This window comes from Moschus berezovskii, chromosome 11 (genome assembly GCF_049115385.1).
Source record: "Moschus berezovskii isolate FMDL1 chromosome 11, NW_MosBer_1.0, whole genome shotgun sequence".
Classification (NCBI taxonomy): Eukaryota; Metazoa; Chordata; class Mammalia; order Artiodactyla; family Moschidae; genus Moschus; species Moschus berezovskii.
The window spans coordinates 83,045,480-83,069,266 of record NC_142470.1 but is presented as its reverse complement, the minus strand read 5'-3'; the positions used below and the strand labels follow the sequence as shown (position 1 = coordinate 83,069,266).

The 23,787-nt window shown below is 39.4% G+C and overlaps 1 protein-coding gene across 10 annotated transcripts in view; it reads left to right on the top strand.

Moving 5' to 3' along the window:
• The window catches only part of MTA3 (metastasis associated 1 family member 3), a 222,724-nt gene that overhangs the window by 142,496 nt on the left and 56,441 nt on the right, over positions 1-23,787 (top strand). For all 10 annotated transcript variants that reach the window (XR_016038611.1, XR_016038612.1, XM_088841516.1 and 7 more), the window contains exons 7-8: positions 8,527-8,629; positions 12,183-12,282. Coding sequence is in view for 8 of the 10 variants with exons in the window: in XM_088841516.1 (XP_088697642.1) it covers positions 8,527-8,629; positions 12,183-12,282 (203 nt within the window). In the remaining 2 variants the exon portion in view is untranslated. The remainder of the gene's footprint in view (positions 1-8,526; positions 8,630-12,182; positions 12,283-23,787) is intronic.

The following is a 23,787-nucleotide window of genomic DNA, read 5'->3' as shown; positions in this document are numbered from 1 at the left end:
GAGTAAGGACATAGTAAGCACAAAATAAATATTGGTTAATATTTACGTAATTACAAAAATATTAAAATTTTCAAATATCAGTTATATGACATGGTTTATTTATGTGGGTTTTGATTCTGTCTTTGTGCCAATACGACATGGTTTGATTACTGTCAATGTATATTATAATCCCACCCAGTTTAGATAATCTTTCATTATTTATTCCAGTAATGATAATATTCTTTGTATGTAGAGATTAATATTTGAATTATTTTATTGGCTTTCAAAACTAAACTTTGTTAAATTTAAGTTGAAATACTTGTGCAAAAACAGTAGCCTTAAGATTTTAAGTTTGCCCATTTCAGTCCATTTTAGTTCACTGATTCTTAAAATATTGATGTTCACTCTTGCCATCTTGATTCATGGACCTAACATTCCAGGTTCCTATGCAATATTGTTCTGTACAGCATCAGACTTTACTTCCATCACCAGTCACATCCACAACTGGCCATTGTTTTCGCTTTGCCTCTGGGCTTCCCTGGTAGCTCAGATTAGTAAAGTGTCTGCCTGCAATGCGAGAGACCTGGGTTTGATCCCCGGGTTGGGAAGATCGCTTGGAGCAGAAATGGCAACCCGCTTCAGTACTCTTGCCTGGAAAATTCCATGGATGGAGAAGCCTGGTGGGCTACAGTCCATGGGATCGCAAAGACTCAGACACGACTGAGCAACTTCATTCTTTTTCTTCATTCTTTCTGGAGTTATTTCTCCACTGATCTCTAGTAGTAGCATATTGGACACCTACCGACCTGGGGAGTTCATCTTTAAGTGCTTTTTTATACTCTTCATGGGGTTCTCAAGGCAAGAATACTGAAGTGGTTTGACATTTCGTTCCGCAGCAGACCATGTGTTATCAGAACTCTCCACCATGACCCATCCATCTCCAGTGGCCCTACATGGCTTGGCTCGTAGTTTCATTGAGTTAGACAAGGCTGTGGTCCATGTGATCAGTTTGATTCATTTTCTGTGATTGTGGTTTTCATTCTTTCTGCCCTCTGACTGATAAGGATAAGAGGCTTATGGAAGCTTCCTGTTAGGAGAGACTGACTGTGGGGGACTGACTGTCTTGTTCTGGTGGGCGGGGCCATGCTCAGTAAATCTTTGATCCAGTTTTCTGTTGATGGGTGGGGCTGTGTTTCCTCCCTGTGGTTTGATCTGAGACAAAATTATGGTGGAGATAATTAAGATAATGGAGACCTCCTTCAAGAAGTCCCGTGCACAAACGCCTGCACTCAGTACTGCTGACCCTGCAGCAGGCCACCTCCAACCCACACCTCCCCTGGAGACTCCTGGACACTCCCAGGCAAGTCTGGGTCAGTCTCTTGCAGGGTCACTGCTTCTTTCTCCTGGGTCCTGGTGCGTACCAGGTTTTGTTTGTGCCCTCCCAAAGTCTGTTTGCCCAGTCCTGTGTAGGTTCTGTAATCAAATCCCACTCCAAAGTCAAATTACTAGGGGGTTCTCAGTCCCTTTGCCAGATTCCCAGGTTAGGGAATCTGTTGTGGGTCCTAGAACTTTCTTAACAGTGCAAGAATTTCTTTGGTATAATTATCCTGCAGTTTGTGGGTCGTCTGCTCTCGGCAGCGCTATGCTGGGGTTAATGGCGACCTTCTGCAAGAGGGCTTGTGCTGCGGGCTGTGTGCACAGGTCTGCTGCACCCGCGCCCCTGCCCCTGCGGCAGACGCTCCTGGCCCAGCCTCCTTGGGAAGCGCTCAGACGCCGCCCTGGCTCAGGCTGAGGGGGCCTCTGGGTCCCGGTGCACACAAGGCTGTGTGTGAACCTCCAGGCGTCTCTGGCAGGAACGGGGTTTGGATTCTAAACGTGCTTCACCCTTCCTGCCATCTTACTGGGGCTTCTCCTTTGCCCTTGGACGTGGAATATCTCTTTTTGGTGGGATCCAACATTCTCCTGTTGGTGGTTGTTCAGCAGCGAGTTGTGATTTTGGAGTTCTTGCAGGAGAAGATGAGTGCACATCCTTCTACTCCTCAATCGTGTCATGTGGCGAGAATGCACTGGTCATAGCAAACACCCTCTTCCAACAGCACAAGAGAAGAGTCTACATATGGACACCACCAGATGTTCTTTTAAAATCAGATTGATTATATTCTTTGCAGCCAAAGATGGAGAAGCTCTATGCTGCTAAGTCAATTCAGTCGTGTCCGACTCTGTGTGACCCCATAGACGGAAGCCCACCAGGCTCCCCCATCCCTGGGATTCTCCAGGCAAGAACACTGGAGTGGGTTGCCATTTCCTTCTCCAGTGTGTGAAAGTGAAAAGTGAAAGTGAAGTCGCTCAGTTGTGTCCGACCCTTAGCGACCCCATGGACTGCAGCCCACCAGGCTCCTCCATCCATGGGATTTTCCAAGCAAGAGTACTGGAGTGGCTTGCCATTGCCTTCTCCGGGAGAAGCTCTATACAGTTAGCAAAAAGGAGATCAGGAGCTGACTGTGGCTCAGATCATGAACTCCTTATTGCCAAATTCAGACTTAAATTGAAGAAAGTAGGGAAAACCACTAGACCATTCAGATATGACCTAAATCAAATCCCTTATGATTATATAGTGGAAGTGAAAAATAACTTCAAGGGATTAGATCTTATAGATAGAGTGCCTGAAGAACTATGGATGGAGGTTCATGACATTGTACAGGAGGCAGTGATCAAGACCATCCCCAAGAAAAAGAAATGCAAAAAGGCAAAATGGCTGTCTGAAGAGGCCTTACAAATAGCTGAGAAAAGAAGAGAAGCAAAAGGCAAAGGAGAAAAGGAAAAATATACCCATTTAAATCCAGAGTTCCGAAGAATAGCAAGGAAAGACAAGAAAGCCTTCCTCAGTGATCAATGCAAAGAAATAGAGGAAAACAACAGAATGGGAATGACTAGAGATCTCCTCAAAAAAATTAGAGATACCAAGGGAACCTTTCATGCAAAGATGGGCACAATAAAGGATAGAAGTGGTATGGCCTTAACAGAAGCAGAAGATATTAAGAAGAGGTGCAAGAATACACAGAAGAACTATACAAAAAAGATCTTCATGACCCAGATAACCATGATGATGTGATCACTGGATTAGAGCCAGACTTCCTGGAATGCAAAGTCAAATGGGCCTTAGGAAGCATCACTACACACAAAGCTAGTGGAGGCAGTGGAATTCCAGTTGTGCTGTTTCAGATCCTAAAGATGATGCTGTGAAAGTGTTGCACTCAATATGCCAGCAAATTTGGAATACTCAGCAGTGGCCACAGGACTGGAAACGGTCAGTTTTCATTCCAATCCCAAAGAAAGGTAGTGCCAAAGAATGCTTAAACTACCGCACAATGATACTCATCTCACACGCTAGTAAAGTCATGCTCAAAATTCTCCAAGCCAGGCTTCAGCAATACGTGAACCAGGAACTTCCAGATGTTCAAGCTGGTTTTAGAAAAGGCAGAGGAACCAGAGATCAAATTGCCAATATCTGTTGGATCATCAAAAAAGCAAGAGAGTTCCAGAAAAACATCTGCTTTATTGACTATGCCAAAGCCTTTGACTGTGTGGATCACAACAAACTGTGGAAAATTCCTAAAGATATGAGAATACCAGGCCACCTTACCTGCCTCCTGAGAAATCTGTGCAGATCAGGAAGCAACCGTTAGAACCGGACATGGAACAATTGAGTGCTTCCAAATCAGGAAAGGAGTACGTCAAGTCTGTATGTTGTCACCCTGCTTATTTAACTTATATGCAGAGTACATCATGCAAAATGGTAGGCTGGATGAGACACAAGCTGGAATCAGGATTGCTGGAGAAAAATCACTAACCTCAGCTATGCAGATGACACCACCCTTATGGCAGAAAGTGAAGAACTAAAGAGCCTCTTGATGAAAGTGAAAGAGGAGAGTGGAAAAGTTGGCTTAAAGCTCAACATTCAGAAAACTAAGACCATGGCATCTGGTCCCATCACTTCATGGGGAATAGATGGGGAAACAGTGGAAACAGTGACAGACTTTATTTTCTGGGGCTCCAGAATCACTGCAGATGGTGACTGCAGAATCACTGCAGATGGTGACTGCAGCCATGAAATTAAAAGATACTTGCTCCTTGGAAGAAAAGCTATGACCAACCTAGACAGCATATTAAAAAGCAGAGCCATTACTTTGCTAACAAAGGTCTGTCTAGTCAAAGCTATGGTTTTTCTAGTAGTCATGTATGGATATGAGAGTTGGACTGTAAGGAAAGCTGCTGCTACTGCTAAGTCACTTCAGTCGTGTCTGACTCTGTGTAACCCCATAGACGGAAGCCCACCAGGCTCCCCCGTCCCTGGGATTCTCCAGGCAAGAACACTGGAGTGGGTCGCCATTTCCTTCTCCAATGTGTGAAAGTAAAAAGTGAATGTGAAGTCTCTCAGTCTTGTCCAACCCTTAGCGATCCAGGGACTGCAGCCTACCAGGCTCCTCCATCAATGGGATTTTCTAGGCAAGAGTACTGGAGTGGTTTGCCATTGCCTTCTCCGTGAAGGAAAGCTGAGTGCTGAAGAATTGATGCTTTTGAACTGTGGTGTTGGAGAAAACTCTTTGAGAGTCCCTTGGACTGCAAGGAGATCTAACCAGTCAATCCTAAAGGAAATCTGTCCTGTATGTTCATTGGAAGGACTGATGCTGAGGCTGAAACTCCAATACTTTGGTCACCTGATGTGAAGAATTGACTCCTTGGAAAGTACCCTGATTCTGGGAAAGATTGAAAGCAGGAGAAAGGGAGGACAGGGGATGAGATGGTTGGATTGTATCACTGACTCAATGGACATGAGAGTGAACAAGCCCTGGGAGTTGGTAATGGACAGGGAAGTCTGGTGTACTAGCGTCCATGGGGTCGCCAAGAGGCAGACACGATTGAGCACCTGAACTGAACTGAAGATTTTGAAACCTTCTGTACTTCTCATCTAATATTTTCTGAAAGTCTTGTAATTTCTTTATATAAACAGTGCTGAGTGCTAAGTTGCTTCAGTCATGTCCAACTTTTTGCGACCCCAGGGACTGTAGCCACCAGGCTCCCCTGTCCATGGGATTCTCCAGACAAGAATACTGGAGTGGGCCCTTCCCTTCTCCAGGCAGTCTCCTGGACCCAGAGTTCTAACCCATGTCACTAATGTCTCCTGCATTGGCAGATAGGTTCTTTCTATCTAACTAACACCACTTTCAATTTTGTTTCTTAGTGTTTTATATTTTTGTTGCCATAATATATGTGATATATTTATCTAATTTTATTTTTTTACATTTTTGTTTTCATTGTCTTTGGAATACCATTCAGTTTTATATATTCATTTTTAAATTTTACTTATAATTTTTTTAAAAACGTATTTTTATTGAGATACAATTGTCATATAACAGTATGTGTTTAATGTTTTCATAGGATTACATTTATATGGTACAGTTTGATTACCACCAAAGCATTAGCTATCTATCTTGTCATATAATTATTACTTCTTTTTGTGTTTGGAAGAATGATCTAGGCTCTTAGCAACTTTGGAGTTTATGTTGATAATAAAAGTATTGCTGTCTGTATTTACTATGCTGTGCATTACCTACTGTTGTGAGTGTGTCTCCTTAAACAAATTCTCCCTATTCCCCCCCTACCCCCTTTCCACTCCCCTATCACCACCATTATACTCTGTATTTATGAGTTTGGCTTTTAAGATTCCACACAGAAGTTATATCACACAGTATTTGTTTCTAGTAACTTATTATTCCTTTGATGCATAACTTAAAATGGTGTCCAGAACTTTTATAGCATTAATAAAAATGGTGATAAATGGCATCTGTGTTTCTGAATTGAATATAATATATTCTCATGGTTGTAGAGAAAATGAATTATATTTAGAACAAAGAATATATGTAATTGTCCGCCAAAGAATCTGTAAGATGCCATCTTCATACAGCCTTAGTTCTTAGAGTCTTTGAAGAACATTTTGGGCTCTTTGGGGGTATTCTTAAGAAGTAGTTTGTCATTGCTTTCTAGAAATCTTAAACTCTAGTTGAAGGGTTAGAGCGAACATTTAAAATCATCGCTGAATCTTTATTTTTTTCAAAATTATGAAGAGGAATGTATGAAGCAAAAAATAGGATGCTATATGTAATCATGTAATTAGTTGGTAAATACAGTTTGTAGGAATTCAGAGATTAGAGAGATCTTCATGGGTGAATGTGGGACCAGAGCAGATTGGAATTGCCCAGATTATCATAAATGGAGGAGGAATGTGAGATTATTGCAGTGACTGGAATGAACATGACCAGAGCATAGAATTCATCTTGCTTCTGTCTTTGGTTCATAGTACATTCCCCAAGACCATTCTCCTGATTGCTGTTAGGTTTGTTGAGTGTTTGGTTATAGAGATTCTCGAGCTTCTTAAAAGATTTTCCCTTGTGAAAGGGGATTAAACATATAAATGTATTATGTGGTGAATCCAAAATGGGGAATTCTCTAGAGTGACTTTAAATAGAACATTCTGTAATTTTTGTTGTTGTTACTTTTGTTCCCATCCCATGGTATTGTATGTTTCAGTTGTTAATAGAGTCACTCAAGAGTGTTTTATTATTGTTTATAGCAAATTTATTTAGAATTCTTATACTGAATTCTCTTTATTCTATGTGCTACAAAATGTAAGAATAGGATTGAGGTTTATCAATTTAACAAACTTGAATTTGAAAAGTCAGTATCAGTTTTATTAGCCTTACATCCTGGAATATATAATAGAAGGGGCTTAATGTTGAATATCATCTTCATTTCATTTTGTATTATTTGAAAATATAGATTACAAATGTAGATTTTATATATATTTTTTTTACTGTTAACTGTTCATCTTAAAAGCGTGTTTCTTGAAGATAACAGGGAAGTCAAATTAATTGCTTCATTTTTCTTTCAAAAGTTTCATGTTCATAGACTTTTGGGTTTGTAACTGGTTTTTTAAACTGAATCAGTTAAATGTTGTGGCTCAGCATGTGTTGTAGGGAAAACTAATGAAAACCAGAATCCTTTTAAACACCTTCTGTGTCTTTGGACTAGTATGTACCCTGGTCTGTTTGTGCTTCTTTTCGTTGGTGGTGGCAGTTTACTTTTTGGTTACCTATCTGCCTTTGAAAAGGGAGAGAGATGGACAGGCCCGCCCCCACTCCCTGCACCTGACAGCAGTGACTGTAATTAGGAGACTGCAGATGGTTGAGTCGGGGATTCTGCTATCCCCCTTTCTCCCTTTGAACCTCAGCTCCTGCTTCCTCCCTGCCGAGGAGGGAATCCATTATAAGCCCATAGCCTGGATTCATCAGTCACTAGGGGATGTTGAGCCTCAGAGTCTGTCATTCAGTGCAAGTCACTCTGCTTGACATTAAGATGCCGTGATCAGAACCAAAGCCCAGACCAGTCCCTAGCCTGATAGGAAATTCATAGCTGTAAATTAGAATCTAGTTGTCTGCCAAGTCCATTACTGTCCTTTGTCCTAACATGAAACCTTGCGTGGTGGTTCTATCTCCTTGTGACACGTTCCTAAAAGAAAGCATCTTGTATTAGCCTCAGTCTTTTCCTCAGTCTCTTGATTATTTCCTTCTTTCTGTTAATGCCGACACTGTCTATGCAATTCTCAAGACTGGAAGCCTTCCCGTTATACCAGTCTGTCACTGATGTCCCTAAATATTCTCTCTGGGCTCTCCATTGCCACTGTCGGTACCTTGTCTCTGCCTATATCACGCGTCTCTGTAGAGCAAGTTACTCCATTGCTCAGTGTAAGATGTGAAATGCGGTTCTTGTTTTGACACTCTCCTGCTAAAAAGGCAAGGGCTTCGTGTTACTTCCAAACAGACATCTATTCAGAAAACCTGTGCAGCATCTTTAGTAGTATTTTTATAACCCACTTCTTACAGCTGTCTCTTCTCCTTCCCTTTGATACACGCATTCCTGACAAAGTTTGCTACTTTTCTACCACATCTCAAAACCCCCGACTTTGTTCCTATTCTCATTTACTTTCCGTTCTCTCCCCCTGCCAGTGCATCCACACCCTTCAGTTTTTTAGCAGGAATGCCTCCTCCTGCATGACATCCTTCCCTAGCCAGCCTGGAATGATTTTTCTCCTGTTCAGGATCTTGCAGTCGTGTGTGTCCGTCTCTGTGACTCCTGTTCCTATTCGTTTGTATCATAGTTCTTTATGAGTAAGTTTTACCATTGTTTGAATGTCTTGCAGGAGAGTTTTCTTTTCTGTCTGTATCTCCCTTAGCAAGGCTTGGAGTCTCACACATACGAGTACTCAGGAAAGACATGTTAATGACTAAGTGAAGACATCACATGGTTAGTTTGGTTGTGTTATCAACATTCTCTTTACAGAGTGTCCTATCTCTGCCATCTGAAGAAATACACAAACCATGAACATTTACCTTACAGTTTTAATGTCGTGGTGACCACAGTCATCAATCATAAGTGACAGTGTATGCGCTTTGTGAGTAACAAGACTCCGTTTTCTTTGTTCTCGGACAGGAGAATCAGATGAGAGAGAACAGTCAAAATTGGAAGTGAAAGTTTGGGACCCAAATAGCCCACTTACAGACCGACAGATTGACCAATTTTTAGTTGTAGCCCGGTGAGTATGGCACTGTTTAGTCAAGATACACACACACACATATGTGTAATATAAAAGAATTCATAGAAAATTTATGAGTTTTCCTTTCTTTTGTCTTCTACTTTTTTTCATTGGTTGTATTCTTCTGTGTAAGAAAGCCTAACATGTATCACATTACTTCCTAAATACTATGATTTATTTATTCATTTTAATAATATTGATTTATTGGCATTAGTTTTTGTTTTAAAAATGAAACTAGATTAATTTTTATTGATTAATAAGTGCTCCTTGTAAAAAATTCAGCATTACAAAAGATTATAAAGAAGAAATTCAGCAGCTGAAATCCCGCATCTTTAATTAAAGTAGTGATTTCCTTAAAGCCCATGAGGGACTGCTGCTGCTGCTGCTAAGTCACTTCAGTCGTGTCCGACTCTGTGTGACCCCATAGATAGCAGCCCACCAGGCTCCCCCGTCCCTGGGATTCTCCAGGCAAGAACACTGGAGTGGGTTGCCATTTCCTTCTCCAATGCATGAAAGGGAAAAGGGAAAGTGAAGTTGCTCAGTCATGTCCGACTCTTCACTACCCCATGGACTGCAGCCTACTAGACTCCTCCGTCCATGGGATTTTCCAGGCAAGAGTACTGGAGTGGGTCGCCAGTGCCTTCTCCACATTCAGGTGTAAATAATAGCTTTCCCCTCTGATTGCAACCCACATGTGAGTAAGGTCGGTTGCTAGGGGTAAGGCTTTCCTTATGAGTTCTGAGTCCGGCTCCCTGACTGTCTTGCATGCCCCCTGCCCCTTTTCTTGAGAAAATGCATGGGATAGAAGTCTAGTTTTTTTGTTTTGTTTTTTAGAAATTTAGTTTTATTTTTTCAATTATAAAAGTAAATGATATTCTTGAAGGAATTGCTGCAAAACAGATGTAAAAGATACTATCATAGCACTGTCATAGCAAAAAAATTGGAAAAAACCTAAAAACCCGTCAGCAAGCAGTTGATGAGTGAATTGAGGTTTATTTAGTAATGGAGTATTTACAACAATTAAAATGAATTTAATTTATAGCAATTAAAAGAATGAAATAGGGCTATACGTAGCAGAGATAAACCTCAAAAATAGTATTGAATAAAGAAAAAGTATGATTAACTGATAAGAATAGTTCCCTGGTGGTCCAGTGGTTAAGACTTTGCCTTCCAATGAAGGGGGTATGGGTTCAAACCCTAGTTGGGGAGTTAAGATCCCCCATGCTTGTCACCAAAAAATCAGAAGTAATATTGTAACAAATTCAATAAAGACTTTAAAAAATAAAAAGTTTACAATATGCAGACAATGTCTTATTTCATTAATGGGCTTATGTGTGCACATCCATATTATGTATGCACGTATGAGTTCTGGGAATGTATGTGGGGGCTGTAACAAAATTTATAATATTTATTTCCTTAAAGAATGAACCAGATGTGGCAAAATACTATGTTTTTAGCTTAGTTTTTGATTTATTTAATTTATTGAAATATGTTTGATTGACAATAGTGTATTAGTTTCAGGTGTACAACATAGTGTTTCGGTGTTTTTATAGATTATATTCCATCTAAAGTTATTACAGAGTAATGGCTCTATTTCCCTGTGTTGTACAGTATATACTTATTGCTTCAAACTTGGCAAAACATTAGAATGAGGTAGATCTGGACATGATTATAATCATCTCCATTATATTCTCTAATTTTTTGTTGAATGTTTGTCATAATGCAAAGGACAGAAGCCCTCAGCCATCCGTTGTACTGTTCATAGTGTTGGTCGCCATGGAAGTTATGCACTGTTGCCGGTGTCTAGGCATTCAGCCTCCAGAGCCCAGAGGCCTAGCCACTACTGATCAGAGAAGAGACTTGGTTAGTGTACATTGCTGGGGGGAGAAGCCAATCACTGAAATAGATGAGACTGAAGATTTGGGACTGAATCATTGGTGGAATCGCTGGCCTGGAGTCTCCAGACAGGTTACCTGGATTTTGGTTTAAATTATTTAGTAGGCTTTGTAGTTTCAGATTTGATTTTTTGTTTTTTAATTTTTATTGTAGGCTAATTATTTTACAATATTATATTGGTTGATTTTGCCGGGTGTACAGGAGTTCCCCCTCCCAAACCCCCCTCCCACCTCCCTCCTCCCTCAGATTTGATTTTTATTGTTCTTTTGTTTTCCTGATTGCCAAGGGCCATGTTTTCTTTTTTCTTGAAGCCAGCAAGAAGCCAGCCAAGGAGATACTCCCCATATCTTTTTCAGTTTATTTTTTTTTTAAATCTGAGTACAAATTGAGACCCAGTTACGTACCACTGCATATTCCAGTGCCAAGCATTGGTGAAGAGGCGGGGCAGCCAGTACCCACGTATCCTATCGGTTGTAGCGCTAGTTGGTACAGCTGCTCTGGAAAACTATTTGCTGTCATCTAACACACACATCCCTAAAGTTTCAGTCCTAAATATATACCCAGCAGAAATGCATACATCTGTGTGCCAAAAGATATGTATACAGATGGCAGCAGTGGCACTATCCGTAGTAGCCCCAGACTGAAAACAAATGTTCATCAACAGTAGGGTTGGGGTGGGACACCATGCCAAGTAATGCCCCATAGCAAGGAAGATGAATGAACACAGCTACAGCAGGCGGCACGGGTGAACCCACAAACATGGTTTTGAACAAAAGAAGCTGGTTATGAAGAGTGCACAGTGCGTGATTCTGTTTTAAGTTCTCTGTTGAGCAAAACTCATCTTGGGTGTTAGAATCTGGGATGCTTGCTCCCTTGGGGAAGCATAGTGACCAGGAAGGAACACAAAGAGTCACCTGAGTGCTGTCAGGATCCGGGTCTTGACCTGCATGCTGGTGACATGGATGCATTGACTTTGTGGTAACGAAAGAGTGGGACAATGTGTACTTTTGCACGTGTTTTATATTTTAATTAAAACTTTAAAAAAATCTTCCTCAGCTAACATGTTAAAGCGTAGACAAGCAGGAAATCGCTTCATGTTTTATTTCTTGAAGTTAGAGTTCTCTATATATGGGAACGGCTTCTAAATCATTAAATTTAAATCAGTATTGTGGTAATTGTTTTTCTTTCCTTGAATGGAAATCTGTTACATATTCCTCAAATGAATGTGTCACTACAGTTGTAATAGGCTGCTACAGTTGACAATATCTCATTTCAGGGAAAAACATTACTGGAATTTCACCATTGGGCTAAAAAGGTGGTCACAACTTGCTTTACAGTAATAGTCAAATTCTGCATCTAATGTATTTCTCACTTTTGAAACACAGTTGTATACCAAATTGTTAACTACATGAGATTTCACTATAGATCTTTCCCTTGTTAATGCCACACAAGTTTCTTAATTTAATTATAATGACCTATATGTATAGTGAATTGGCTTGTCATTTCTTAAATTGTAAACAAGATACTTTTTATCTGATATTTGATTCTTAAACATCAGAGAACCTGTTTGGCTTTTACAGTTGCAGATTTTTTTTCCCCCAAGATAAAAGGACAACAGTGCCTTAACCTTTCCTCTTTGTTGTTATGGTTTATCCAGTGCTGTCGGGACATTTGCTCGAGCCCTTGATTGTAGCAGTTCTGTAAGGCAGCCTAGTTTGCATATGAGTGCAGCTGCAGCTTCTCGAGACATCACCCTGGTAAGATGCTGTTTGAAATTTGGGGCTTATTATGTCTTCTGCTGCTTGTTTAAAAGCTGATACAGCAGTGTTATAGACCTGAGAACTTCCCGGCTCTGAGCCCTACTCAGGTTGATTTGGCTTGGCTGGTCAGTTAGCTGGGCTGTCTCATTTCTAAGTAACCCCCTTGTGTTTGTGAACTGAGACAAGCAAGAATGACTGTTCACCAAATGGGTACAAAATGATTTAAAAAAAACCTTTTGAAGAAAACAGTTCAATATTCTGATCCACCTGTCTTGACTTTTGTGCTTTTTTGATGTACTGTGTCTATGTATGTAAATGGTTGTAGCTCATATGTAGTGCTTTATGATTTTTTAAGTGAAAGTGACCATTTCTTGAAACCATTGCAATAGGAATCCTTTTGTCGTGTCGTTATTTAGTATCAGTATTTAAAGCTGTTTTTTTTTTTTTTGGTCCGTTCATTAGCAAAAAGTTCTGTTTTCCCAAATTATTTCATTATATTATGGTTGCTATCTTTTAAGACTGTTTCCTTTTTTTCCCTTGGTGATCAAATGAGGCTTTCCACATTCAGTTTAATTATACCACTGATACCTGCTATGGCTAGAGCTTGGCACTTGCTTCTTGCTCTGCACCCTCCAGCAAAGCAGACCTGCGTATTTTTGCCTGTTGAACTTCCTTACTGTATTGATTTCCACTCCCTCTGAGATAGGCATGGTATGATACTCAGTGTTACTAGTACAAATGAGAAAACTGAGGTTTGACAAGGTTAAGTTGTTTGATATTCGTTACAGGTAATAAAAGTTAGCATTTTGTTTTCTGATGGAGTACAATTACAGGTTTTATTACTTTCTCGTTATACTCCAATTTCAAATGTTTTACACAAAATATTTATCATGATAATATAAAAACTTGTACTAGAATGTGCAACAAATTTGTTTCTTACAAAGCTTTCTTGTGTTTTTGTACACTTAGAGGTGTAAACATTAACAGTCTATAGTCTTTAAGTAACCTTTTTCTTTATCCTTTCTCAAAGACTAGAATATTGTTTATAGAAAAGAGTTTTGTTGTCTTGTTTCTACATTAATTTTTTTAATGAAAATTTAGCGGTTTCAAGTGAGAAGGCAATGGCAAGCCACTCCAGTACTCTTGCCTAGAAAATCCCATGGACGGGGGAGCCTGGTAGGCTGCAGTCCATGGGGTCGCTTTGAGTCAGACATGACTGAGCGACTTCACTTTCACTTTTCACTTTCACACATTGGAGAAGGAAATGGCAACCCACTCCAGTGTTCTTGCCTGGAGAATCCCAGGGACGGGGGAGCCTGGTGGGCTGCCGTCTGTGGGGTCACACAGAGTCGGACACGACTGAAGTGACGCAGCAGCAGCAGGGGTTTCAAGGTAGGTTTGTATTTTGGATGCTTAGCACTTTCAGATGCAAAAGTATATGTGTGAGTTTATGTGAATCAGAACTACATGGAATCTAATCACTATCTGTACACATAACATTTTTCCCAATTCTAAAATTAATATATTCTTATTATGAAAAATTAAAAAATAAAGTACAGCAGCAACCAAAAGAAAAAGAAGTTTTGTCCTCATACCCAAAGAAGAATATTCTTATCATTTTCTTATGTTTCCTTTCAGCCACTTTCTATGCATTGTAAACAATATACTAGCAAATTACAGAATAGTACAGAGGATAAAATAATAATAAAATACCATGCAATGCCACCTAAAGCAGATGTTAGTATTTTATTTAGTTCTTTGGAGTAAATGATTTTTCCACCACTATCAGTCAGTTCAGTCGTTCAGTCGTATCCGACTCTGCAACCCCAGGACTGCAGCACACCAGACCTCCCTGTCCATCACCAAGTCCTGGAGCTTGCTCAAACTCATATCCATCGAGTCGGTGATGCCATCCAACCGTCTCATCCTCTGTTGTCCCCTTCTCCTCCTGCCCTCAGTCCTTCCCAGCATCAGAGTCTTTTCCAGTGAGTCATTCCACCACTATGTTATTGATGAAATCTCTGATATTCTCCCCCCAATCTTATTCCCCATCCTCTCTCTGTGCCTCTGACCCTGATCATCTGCCTCCTGAGCAGAGGCAGCTGCTATATCAAGTGTACTGCTATCTAGTCCTGTTTTTCTAGTTGTGCTATGTATTGATGTTTCCAAAAACAACATAAACATTGTTTTACATGTGTTTACATTTACTTTGTTACATTTTGCTATTTGTTTATTGGTGAGATGGCGCCATGTTAATAAATATGTACCTCCTTCACTCACTTTTACTGGTTGGTAATACTTGTAGTATACTTTGAATACTACACCATATTATATATGTATTCTTTTACCAATCAGTGAACATCTGGAGTGGTTTAAAAGCATTTTCCCTTTCCTATTACCCATGATGCTGCGTTGGGAATTCTAACACATGTCCTTTATGAGCATGTGTGCCAGCTTGCTAGGCTGTAATTAGAATTGGAATAATTATTCATAATGATTCATAGGGTAGTGCTCATTTTCAGTTTGACCACATGCATCAAAATTATTCTATACACCATACTAGAAATTAATAATCCTATAAGCAGTAAATGACTGTACTTCTTTCTACCTCCATTTCCTTACATTGTCTTCAACGCTTGGACACTTGGTATGTTCAGATTAAAATTTTTTTACTAGTCTCATGCTATTTTATTTTAATTTATATTTCCCTGAGTACTTAATGAGGCTTAGCATGTTTTCATATTGACTCTTCAGATTTTTTCTTTTTTGTATTTTAGATTAATGTATCCTTTGTCCATTCTTAACTTATATTATTATTCTGTTTTTTTCTAATGAAGTTTTTTTCATATGTAAGACAAATACATTTGGAGTTTATATTTTTAAGAATGAAGTGAGGTAGCAGTCTCATTTTTTTCTCCATATGGAAAAATAATTATTTCAGCATCTTTTATTGAATTTGTTGTTGCCTCAGAATTTATAATGCCTCTTCTATCTTATTTCATGATCCTAAAAATGCTTAGGATTCTTAATCTCGTCTCTTGTTTCATTGACCTATTTGTCCCTGTGAAAGCACCATATTATAATAAATTTTGATACCTGATAATAAGTTCCACATGACTTTGTTTTTAGCATAGAGTTGAAGTCTTTTAAAAAGAGCATTTTATACTGTGCCCCCCTCTGCCTCATGTTTTTCCTAACACTATAACAACACTGTTTCATATAAGAATCTGCAAATTTTTTTCTAATGTTGCATGATTTTTCCTTGTATAGAGAAACTGTTACTTATGTAGTCAGTCTTTTGTGATTTGATGATGTTCTTATAAGATAATGGCTCCCAGATTATTAAGGGGGAGGGGGTGCTATCCCTGTTGTAATCCAGCAAATTCCCTCCACACTGAGGAGTGAGACTACAAAGCCAGTTCCTGAGATGGGACAGAGCTCTTGTGATAAGACAGCTGGGGCTGGGATTTGCCTTAAGTTCAGTCCGACAGGTGAAGAGCAGGTGTGTGGGCTCTTGGCTCACAGCTGCGGCGACTCTCTGCCTCCCACTGCTGGTAAATGGTGGGACAGCGTATGAATTTCTTTTAGAAGAGGGCAGTCTTCAGGATGGCACCCCACTCCAGTACTCTTGCCTGGAGAATCCCATGGATGGAGGAGCCTGGTGGACTGCAGTCCATGGGGTCGCTACGAGTCAGACATGACTGAGTGACTTCACTTTCACTTTTCACTTTCATGCACTGGAGAAGGAAATGGCAACCCACTCCAGTGTTCTTGCCTGGAGAATCCCAGGGACAGGGGAGCCTGGTGGGCTGCCCTCTGTGGGGTCGCACAGAGTCGGACACGACTGAGAAGTGACTTAGCAGCAGCAGCAGTCTTTAGGATTTGGTATTTGTTTTTGTTCATTTGAAGGCCATTGTAAAAAGAAACATTTTAAAGGGGATACAGTTTTTATATCTTAATTAGTTTAAGTATGTGGTGTGTATGTGTGTTTTTTTTTTTTTTTAATACTTGCCTGTTACATGCCATCTAGGTAGGTACTTTCACACCCTCCAGTTGTTACCATCTCTTCTGTTTTTATTTTCTTCAGTATTTAGCACTTTGGAGTCACTTTTTAATTACATTATATCTTAAATTATGTGTTATAATTTTTTTAAGCATCAGTATGCTCAGAGGCTTAGGGGATTGTGTTTGTGTACAGCTTGTTTGTACAGCTGGTTTCAGAGACAGGATTTGGATCTTGGCTCCTTCTGAGGAGTTCTCTCCATCAGATTACCTCTTCTGGTTTGTTCTTGTTAAAGTGGCTTGAGTTTACACATCATCGTTGTCTGTCTCAGATCAGGCGACGCTGAAGATTGGTTCTTTTTGTCTACAGCATTTGTGTGTCTTGGTTTCCTGCTCTGCCTGTCTGGTTTCAACTTCACGTGTACTTTCTGTATGTTCTTGTGTTGAGATTGTGTTACTTTCAGTTGCATGAAATTGACATCTTTTAGAAGTCTTGAAAGCAGGGAGAAGTTACTGCCTCTTGTTATTTCAGAGGCCATGCCTTCACCTTAAATCCTGTTTGCCCAGTGGTATCTGGGCCTACTACTTTGATGTGAAAATATGAGATTTTAAGGCATTTCTACAAAAATGAATGGCAGTGGTTTAAAATTAATATTATGTTGATAATATGAGTTTTGAAGATTGTTTCCAAGAATAATGTGTGAAAGGTTGCTAATTGTTTTGTGCCATTAAATGAAAATGGCTTCATCATTTAGTTGAATTTGAGGAGTTGGGTTCTCATTTTGCTTTCACTGTTCACAGACCCACAGGTTAGTACCTTTCTGTATCAGGTGACCAGACTGTGGATCTGTAGAGCACACAGAAGGGCAGGGTTATGGAGCTGCTGTGACCTAGGTACCCTGTTCAGGGGATTTTCTCTGTAACTTGTCCTCTGAGGACTACAGTTAGCTTTCAGCTGACACATCTGCTTATCCAAGACAGTATATGCCAGTTTATCAAATCACCAGTAATATTTTGGGAGCAGGTAATTGTGCTGCCTGCAGGATTGTTGGATCTAACTTCATCATTCTGAGACCTGTTACAAACATAGGTGGGCTGTGAATTTCAAACCCTACTAGTCTAAGCCATATAATAAGATTTATATTTGTTAAAACATTGATGTCACAGAGAATGTGACGTTTCACTAAAATGTTAAGTATACTTAGTATAATATGCAAAGAAAGAAAAAAATCAGTTTACACCAATCCCTACATTTACTCTCCTTTCCTCCTGCATTGTGGATGCAAAATTCCTTGGAACAAAGTAAACTAAGAGGTGGTTAGTTAAGTAATAGCTGGTGGACGTTCTAGACTGCTCCTTTCTGCTTGTGGCTGGGAGGGCCAAGTGCCACGTGCATTGTTAGGCAGCCATTGCTGGAGTAAAGCCTCTGTTTCTGAAGCCTCTGTTTCTGAGAATAGGGATTTGCACAAGTACCGGGTTTCTCCTTTGTCTGGACTCTGAGTGCCAAAACAGGTGGGAGAGTAGGACTCAAAGCTTTCTGAGTTTTAGGGGGCCTTAGAAATCTTTTAGGATGGACTATATTAGAGATAATGGTTAAATAACTTACATAAACATAGAAACCTAGGTTTCCTGATGCTAAAGTCTGGTTCTGAGAAAGGGTTGACTTAGTAGGGAGAAAATCACATGCTGGAACATCTCTAATTTCTGTGTTAATTTCTGTTCTTTTAAAAATGCAACTTTGATTTTGCTGTCCCTTATCTTATATAAGATAGTGTCTTTTTATTTATTTTCATGTCTTTTCATTGCAGTTAGGGTAAAAACCCAGATCCTTCAAACAGTCCTTAGGCGTTGGCAGTCACCATTCTACTTTATATCTCTCTGAATTTGATTAGGTATCTGACGTAAGTGGAACTGTATATTTCCCCTTTGGTGGCTTGCTCAACATAACAATCTTCATGAGAGTTCATCCATGTGGTAGTATATGTCAGCATTTCCTGCCTTTTAAGGCTGAATAACAATCCACTGTATGTATATGTTACATTTTGTTTATCCGTTCATCTGTCAGTAGGAACTTCAGTTGCTTCTACCTTTTGGCTATTGTGAATAATGCTGCTATGAACATGGGTGTACAAATGAATGTACTTTTTTTATTCTTTGTTTTTTTTCCCCTCTATATCTATAGCTTTTGGTCCATATAGCCTTGTGCAAGTTGTTTAATCGCACTATGTCTGAGCTTCTTCTTCAGCAATGGTAATAATAAAATCTTTCTGCCCTGAGGTTATAGATTGACAAGAAGAGGGTATGCAGACATGCTCCTATTAGTTGCTGATATATGTATATAAGCATATAGAAGTTGATGGAACTTCATTGGCTTGCCAGAGTATACCTTGGGGCTGGGCCTGGGCCCCTGGGTTCTCTGGAGGAGCATAGATCTCACCGTGTCATTGACTGTCCAGATTGGGTGGAAGGCAACTCATTTATTGCTATGTCACAAGTCTTTTGAGCTTCCATCATTATTCGAAAAGCGATTGTGTATCTTCATTTAAGGTAATGTTCACAAACACTGGGCTCATCTGGCTCTTGCAGCCCCATCTTCACTAGAAGAGAAAGCAGACGGTGCCTCAGTGTCCTCCTTGAGTCTCCAGAAAAGCCTGTCTCTGACTTACCTTGTGACATCAACTTGAGGATTAAACAGGACAGTATTTGTCGATCATTTAGGACAGTGTCTGGCACATTATAAGAGCTCAATAAATATTGGTTGTTATTGTTGAGCTGATGATGACAGTGATGCATTTCCTTCCTCTGTCTTTGTTGAGTATCATTTAGTTTCTTCGATTTTATAGCATTATTGACTGAAAGGGTTTTTTTCATGCCATATTTACAGTCATTGTAATAGATTATCAAGTTTGAATATGATTGTTAGGCTATGATTAACCATACATTTTAACCATTTTAACATAATTGTTACAAGGAAATCACTTATAGTTTAAAGATCTTCCACTTAAAACAAGCTATACCTTTTACCGGAAAAAATTTTCCCATCAAGAAAAACTTAGACAGAATAAAGTATTTTTCTGATAAGAGAAAGTTTATTTAGCCAACAATAGTTTTATCCCTCTGTTAAAATGCCAGCTGTTGACCACTATTTGTTTGTGATTCCTGTTCACATCAGACACTTCATTTAGGGCTTTGAGGGTACTGGGAATTTAGATCAGTTTGGAAATCACAGTCATTACATCATTTAAAGAAATTGTACTCAGTACAATATATAAATCTAGTGAACATTTTAGGCATCAACTTACATTACAAAAATATCTAGTCTTCACAATGAATGTAAAATTGATTAAATGAGAATTCATATAATTTTTAAAACTCATTTTGCTAAAACTTACGAGTACTTCTGAGTATCCATGTATCCAAGACTAAAATTAAAATTTGAACTAATAGATTGCCACTGCAGTAAAACAAACAAAACATGAAATTTTCCTTCCTTCTAAATACAGCATTAAGGAAGCACATTTTCTTTTTGTCTGATGATCTAATGCAGGATAAGAATTTTAAAATGATATAAAATGACCTTAGAGACACTGTCAACTGTCTTGGGAGCAGTTGTGTCCTTGTGTTAAGCATCTGTTTATCCATCTATTTTAAATTTGAGATTAAATTTGTTTTTGTTTTATTTTTTGTTTTCAGTGTATGTTGCCTTTTACTTGACTTTTCCTTCCATGCATTTTACACTAATATAAGAAACATTAGAAAATCACTGCACAATTGAACTATGGGGAAATATAGTGAAAATTGTTTTGACTTCTTTGTTGAGGGTTCATGGTGAAGAGATTTGAATTTATAAGTTTGTATTAATGAAGGCTTGCTATTATATTTCTTAAAACTTTATTTTTGTATTTTGAGATAATGTAAAAATAGTACTAAGACTCCCTGTACTCCCCTCACCCTGATTCCCCAGTATTAACATTTACCATGTTTCCTTTATCATTCTTTATCTATATTCATATTATTATTTCTGAACTGTTTGAGAGTAAGTTTGGGTTTCCCCTGTAGCTCAGTCGGTAAAGAATCTGCCTGCAGTGCAGGAGACCTGGGTTCGATCCCTGGGTTGGGAAGATCCCCTGGAGAAGGAAATGGCAACCCACTCCAGTATCCTTGCCTGGAAAATCTCATGGACAGAGGAGCCTGGTGGGCTGCAGTCCATGGGGTCACAAATAATCAGGCACGACTGAGCGACTAACACTTACTTACAGAATAGATGTGCCTTTATTTCAAAGTATTTGAGGAGGTATTTCCTGAAAGAACAAGGATCATTTTTCACTTAACCACAGTACAGTTTTCAGACTCAGGAAATGAACATTGTTATAGTACTATTATTTAATCTAATCAGTCCTGGGTGTTCATTGGAAGGACTGATGCTAAAGCTGAAACTCCAATACTTTGGCCACCTCATGCGATGAGTTGACTCACTGGAAAAGACTCTGATGCTGGGAGGGATTGGGGCAAGAGGAGAAGGGGACGACAGAGAATGAGATGGCTGGATGGCATCACTGACTCGATGGACATGAGTTTGAGTGAACTCCGGGATTTGGTGATGGACAGGGAGGCCTGGCGTGCTGTGATTCATGGGGTCGCAAAGAGTTGGACACGACTAAGCGACTGAACTGAACTGGATCTAAAGGCTTTAGTCATATTTGCTAGTTGTCTCAGTAATGTCAGGAGAAAAATATTTTCTTTCTCATCCAAGATTTACTTGAGAATCACTTACTGCATTTAGTTGTATTATCTCCTTGTGAAGTGAAGTCGCTCGGTCGTGTCTGACTCTTTGTGACCCCATGGACTGTAGCCTACCAGGCTCCTGCATCCATGGGATTCTCCAGGCCAGAATACTGGAGTGGGTTGTCATAATCTCCTTAATTACCTTCAATCCTGAGCAGTTCTTCACTCTTTTCGTCTTTTGCGACCATGGCATTTTGAAGAGTATAGGCCATTTACTTTGTAGAATATCCCTCCATTTGGGGTATGGTTATAATTTGATTAATAATTAGAGTAAGTTTTTATTCTAAGTCCTTTGGTCAGTTACATCAGGATATTTTCTGTTTTTCCTTAGGTTTTCATATTTAGCAACATGATCTTTCATAGTAATTTTGTTTGTTTGTTGTTGGCCATGCCGTGCAGCTTGTGGGGTCTTAGTTCCCTGACCAGAAATTAAACCATGCCCTCTGCAGTGAAAGCCTGGAATCCTAATCACTGGGCCACCTGGTAATATTTCTGTTATTGTTTATGTGTCACATTTCTTATTTTTTTCCTTGATGGTTTTGCCCGAAAATTCTCTTTTTCTTATCTAAAAGAATGAGATTTTAGGTTAGTTGATTTTCTTTATTGTATATTTGTTTTCTATTTATTCTTTTCTTCCTTCGTCTTCTCTTTGGCTTTACCCTGATATTCCTATACCAACTTTACAAGACCAATTTTTAGCTCATTAATATCATTTATATACTTTTCTCTTATTAGTAATTAGGATTATAAATGTCCCTCTATATCTCATTTTTTAATATGTAGTATTTTCATTATCACTTGGTTCTGAGTATTTCCTAATTTACTTTATAGTTTTGCATTTGATTGGGAGTTAATTTCCAAGGAAATGCGGTTCATAAATCTATCTTAATTGCTTTGGGGCTTGTGGTCAGAGAACATGTATACCAATTATTTTAACATATTGTCATTCTCTCTAAGACCTGGAATGTCCAAGGGTTTTGCTCCCTCAGAGGTGAAAGTGGTCTTGCCCATTTTCACCTTAGCTTAGTACAAAGCTGACTTTCTGTTTGGTCTGTTCTCTTTTGTAGCAGTTTAGAAAAGACCCTCCAGGTAAAAGCTTAGATCTGTATGGAAGCTCACCTCTCATGCCTCCTGTTTCTGAATTACCTTAGCCTTCACTGTTTGTTCTTCAGTGTCCCCACACAGTTGTATTCTGTGTTTGTTGGGTTTGTGTCTAGAATCGGAGCTGGGGGAAGACCCCACAGTTATGCTCAAAGTAAGTTTGGAAGTGACATTAGGGCCATGGGGTTAACATCGCCTGCCACCCCTGGAACTTTCTGTTGATAATAATGAAGGTATGAATTCACAGAAGAACATGTCTCTGGGTGTTTTATAGATTGATATGAGTGAATGACAACCAGGTCCTCACAAATCTGATTATGAATGAAGGAAGCAAAAATTAATTGGATGGTATACTACTTATACATAAAAAATTTTGCCTTGATCATGGTTTGAGGTTCAGTCATGAGAATTTCTATTTCTACTTGGAAAAAACCTTGTGCTAATTAATTTTAAAATAAACTTGATAGTCTGAATGTCTATTATACAGAGTGAAGTAAGCCAGAAAGAAAAACACCAATACAGTATATTAACACATATATATGGAATATAGCAAGAGGATAACGATAACCCTGTATAGAAGACAACAGCAGAGACTCGGATGTGTGGAGCAGTCTTTTGGACGCTGTGGGAGAGGGTGAGGGTGGGATGATTTTGGAGAATGCCATTGAAACATGTATATTATCATATATGAAACGAATCTGACGTTGGGGGCTCCCCACCTCAACACTCTGTGGATTCAAGAGGCCGTTCCTTCTGGAAGTATATAAATTAACCTGGGATAGAACCTGCACGCTGAATTTACTAATTAAGAAATGAGAAACCAGAACTATAAAGGTGGGGAAAACTTTTTTTTTTTAAATAAACTTGATAGTCTGAATGCTATATATTGTGCTGGAGTTATACGTATAAAATGTTTGTAAAACTCTTAAATGAATAAATCAGTAGTTATTACTGAATATATATGGGTATCATTTTGTCATTGCCAAAAGGTTACATGTTGGGTTCCTGGGAAACAGATTCTGCAATGAGATTTGAATGCTGGAAATGTATTAGGGAACATTGTTGGGATCTACACCTGTGGAAGAGAAGGGAGGGAGGCAGAATTAGAGGGAGAAGGTGGGCTCTGATGCTGTGTGAATGAAGGCCTCAGCCTGTACACTCCTGTGTCACTGGATGCAGGCTGCCCCAGGAGATGGGGGAGATGAATCTTTCTTAAATTGAGATCATTCCAAAGAGGAGCAGCAGCTGTAGGCTGTTTGCTCTGCTTACAGCACTGCTAGCACTGGGTGAATAAGCTCTTAATTCCCCAAAGGGAAAAACATGGGTTAACCTGCCCAGAACTTCATTGCTTTATAAACAGAAAGCATTAATATCTTGTCCCCCTCTACAGATTATCTAGGGTTCTGCTGAACTATACTGGGCTGATTCAGGTGTGAAGCTGTAGGTTGGGTCCTGCTGTGTATCTCTCTCCTCTTCTGTTGGCAAACATCAGTATCACAAGTCTAAATGCACAAACTCATGTCAAGGCTCTGTTATGTCATGCAGCGTAACATCCAGTTGGCCACACAAGTCACATAGCTAGGCCCAGCCTCAACGGAGTGGAAGAATACACTC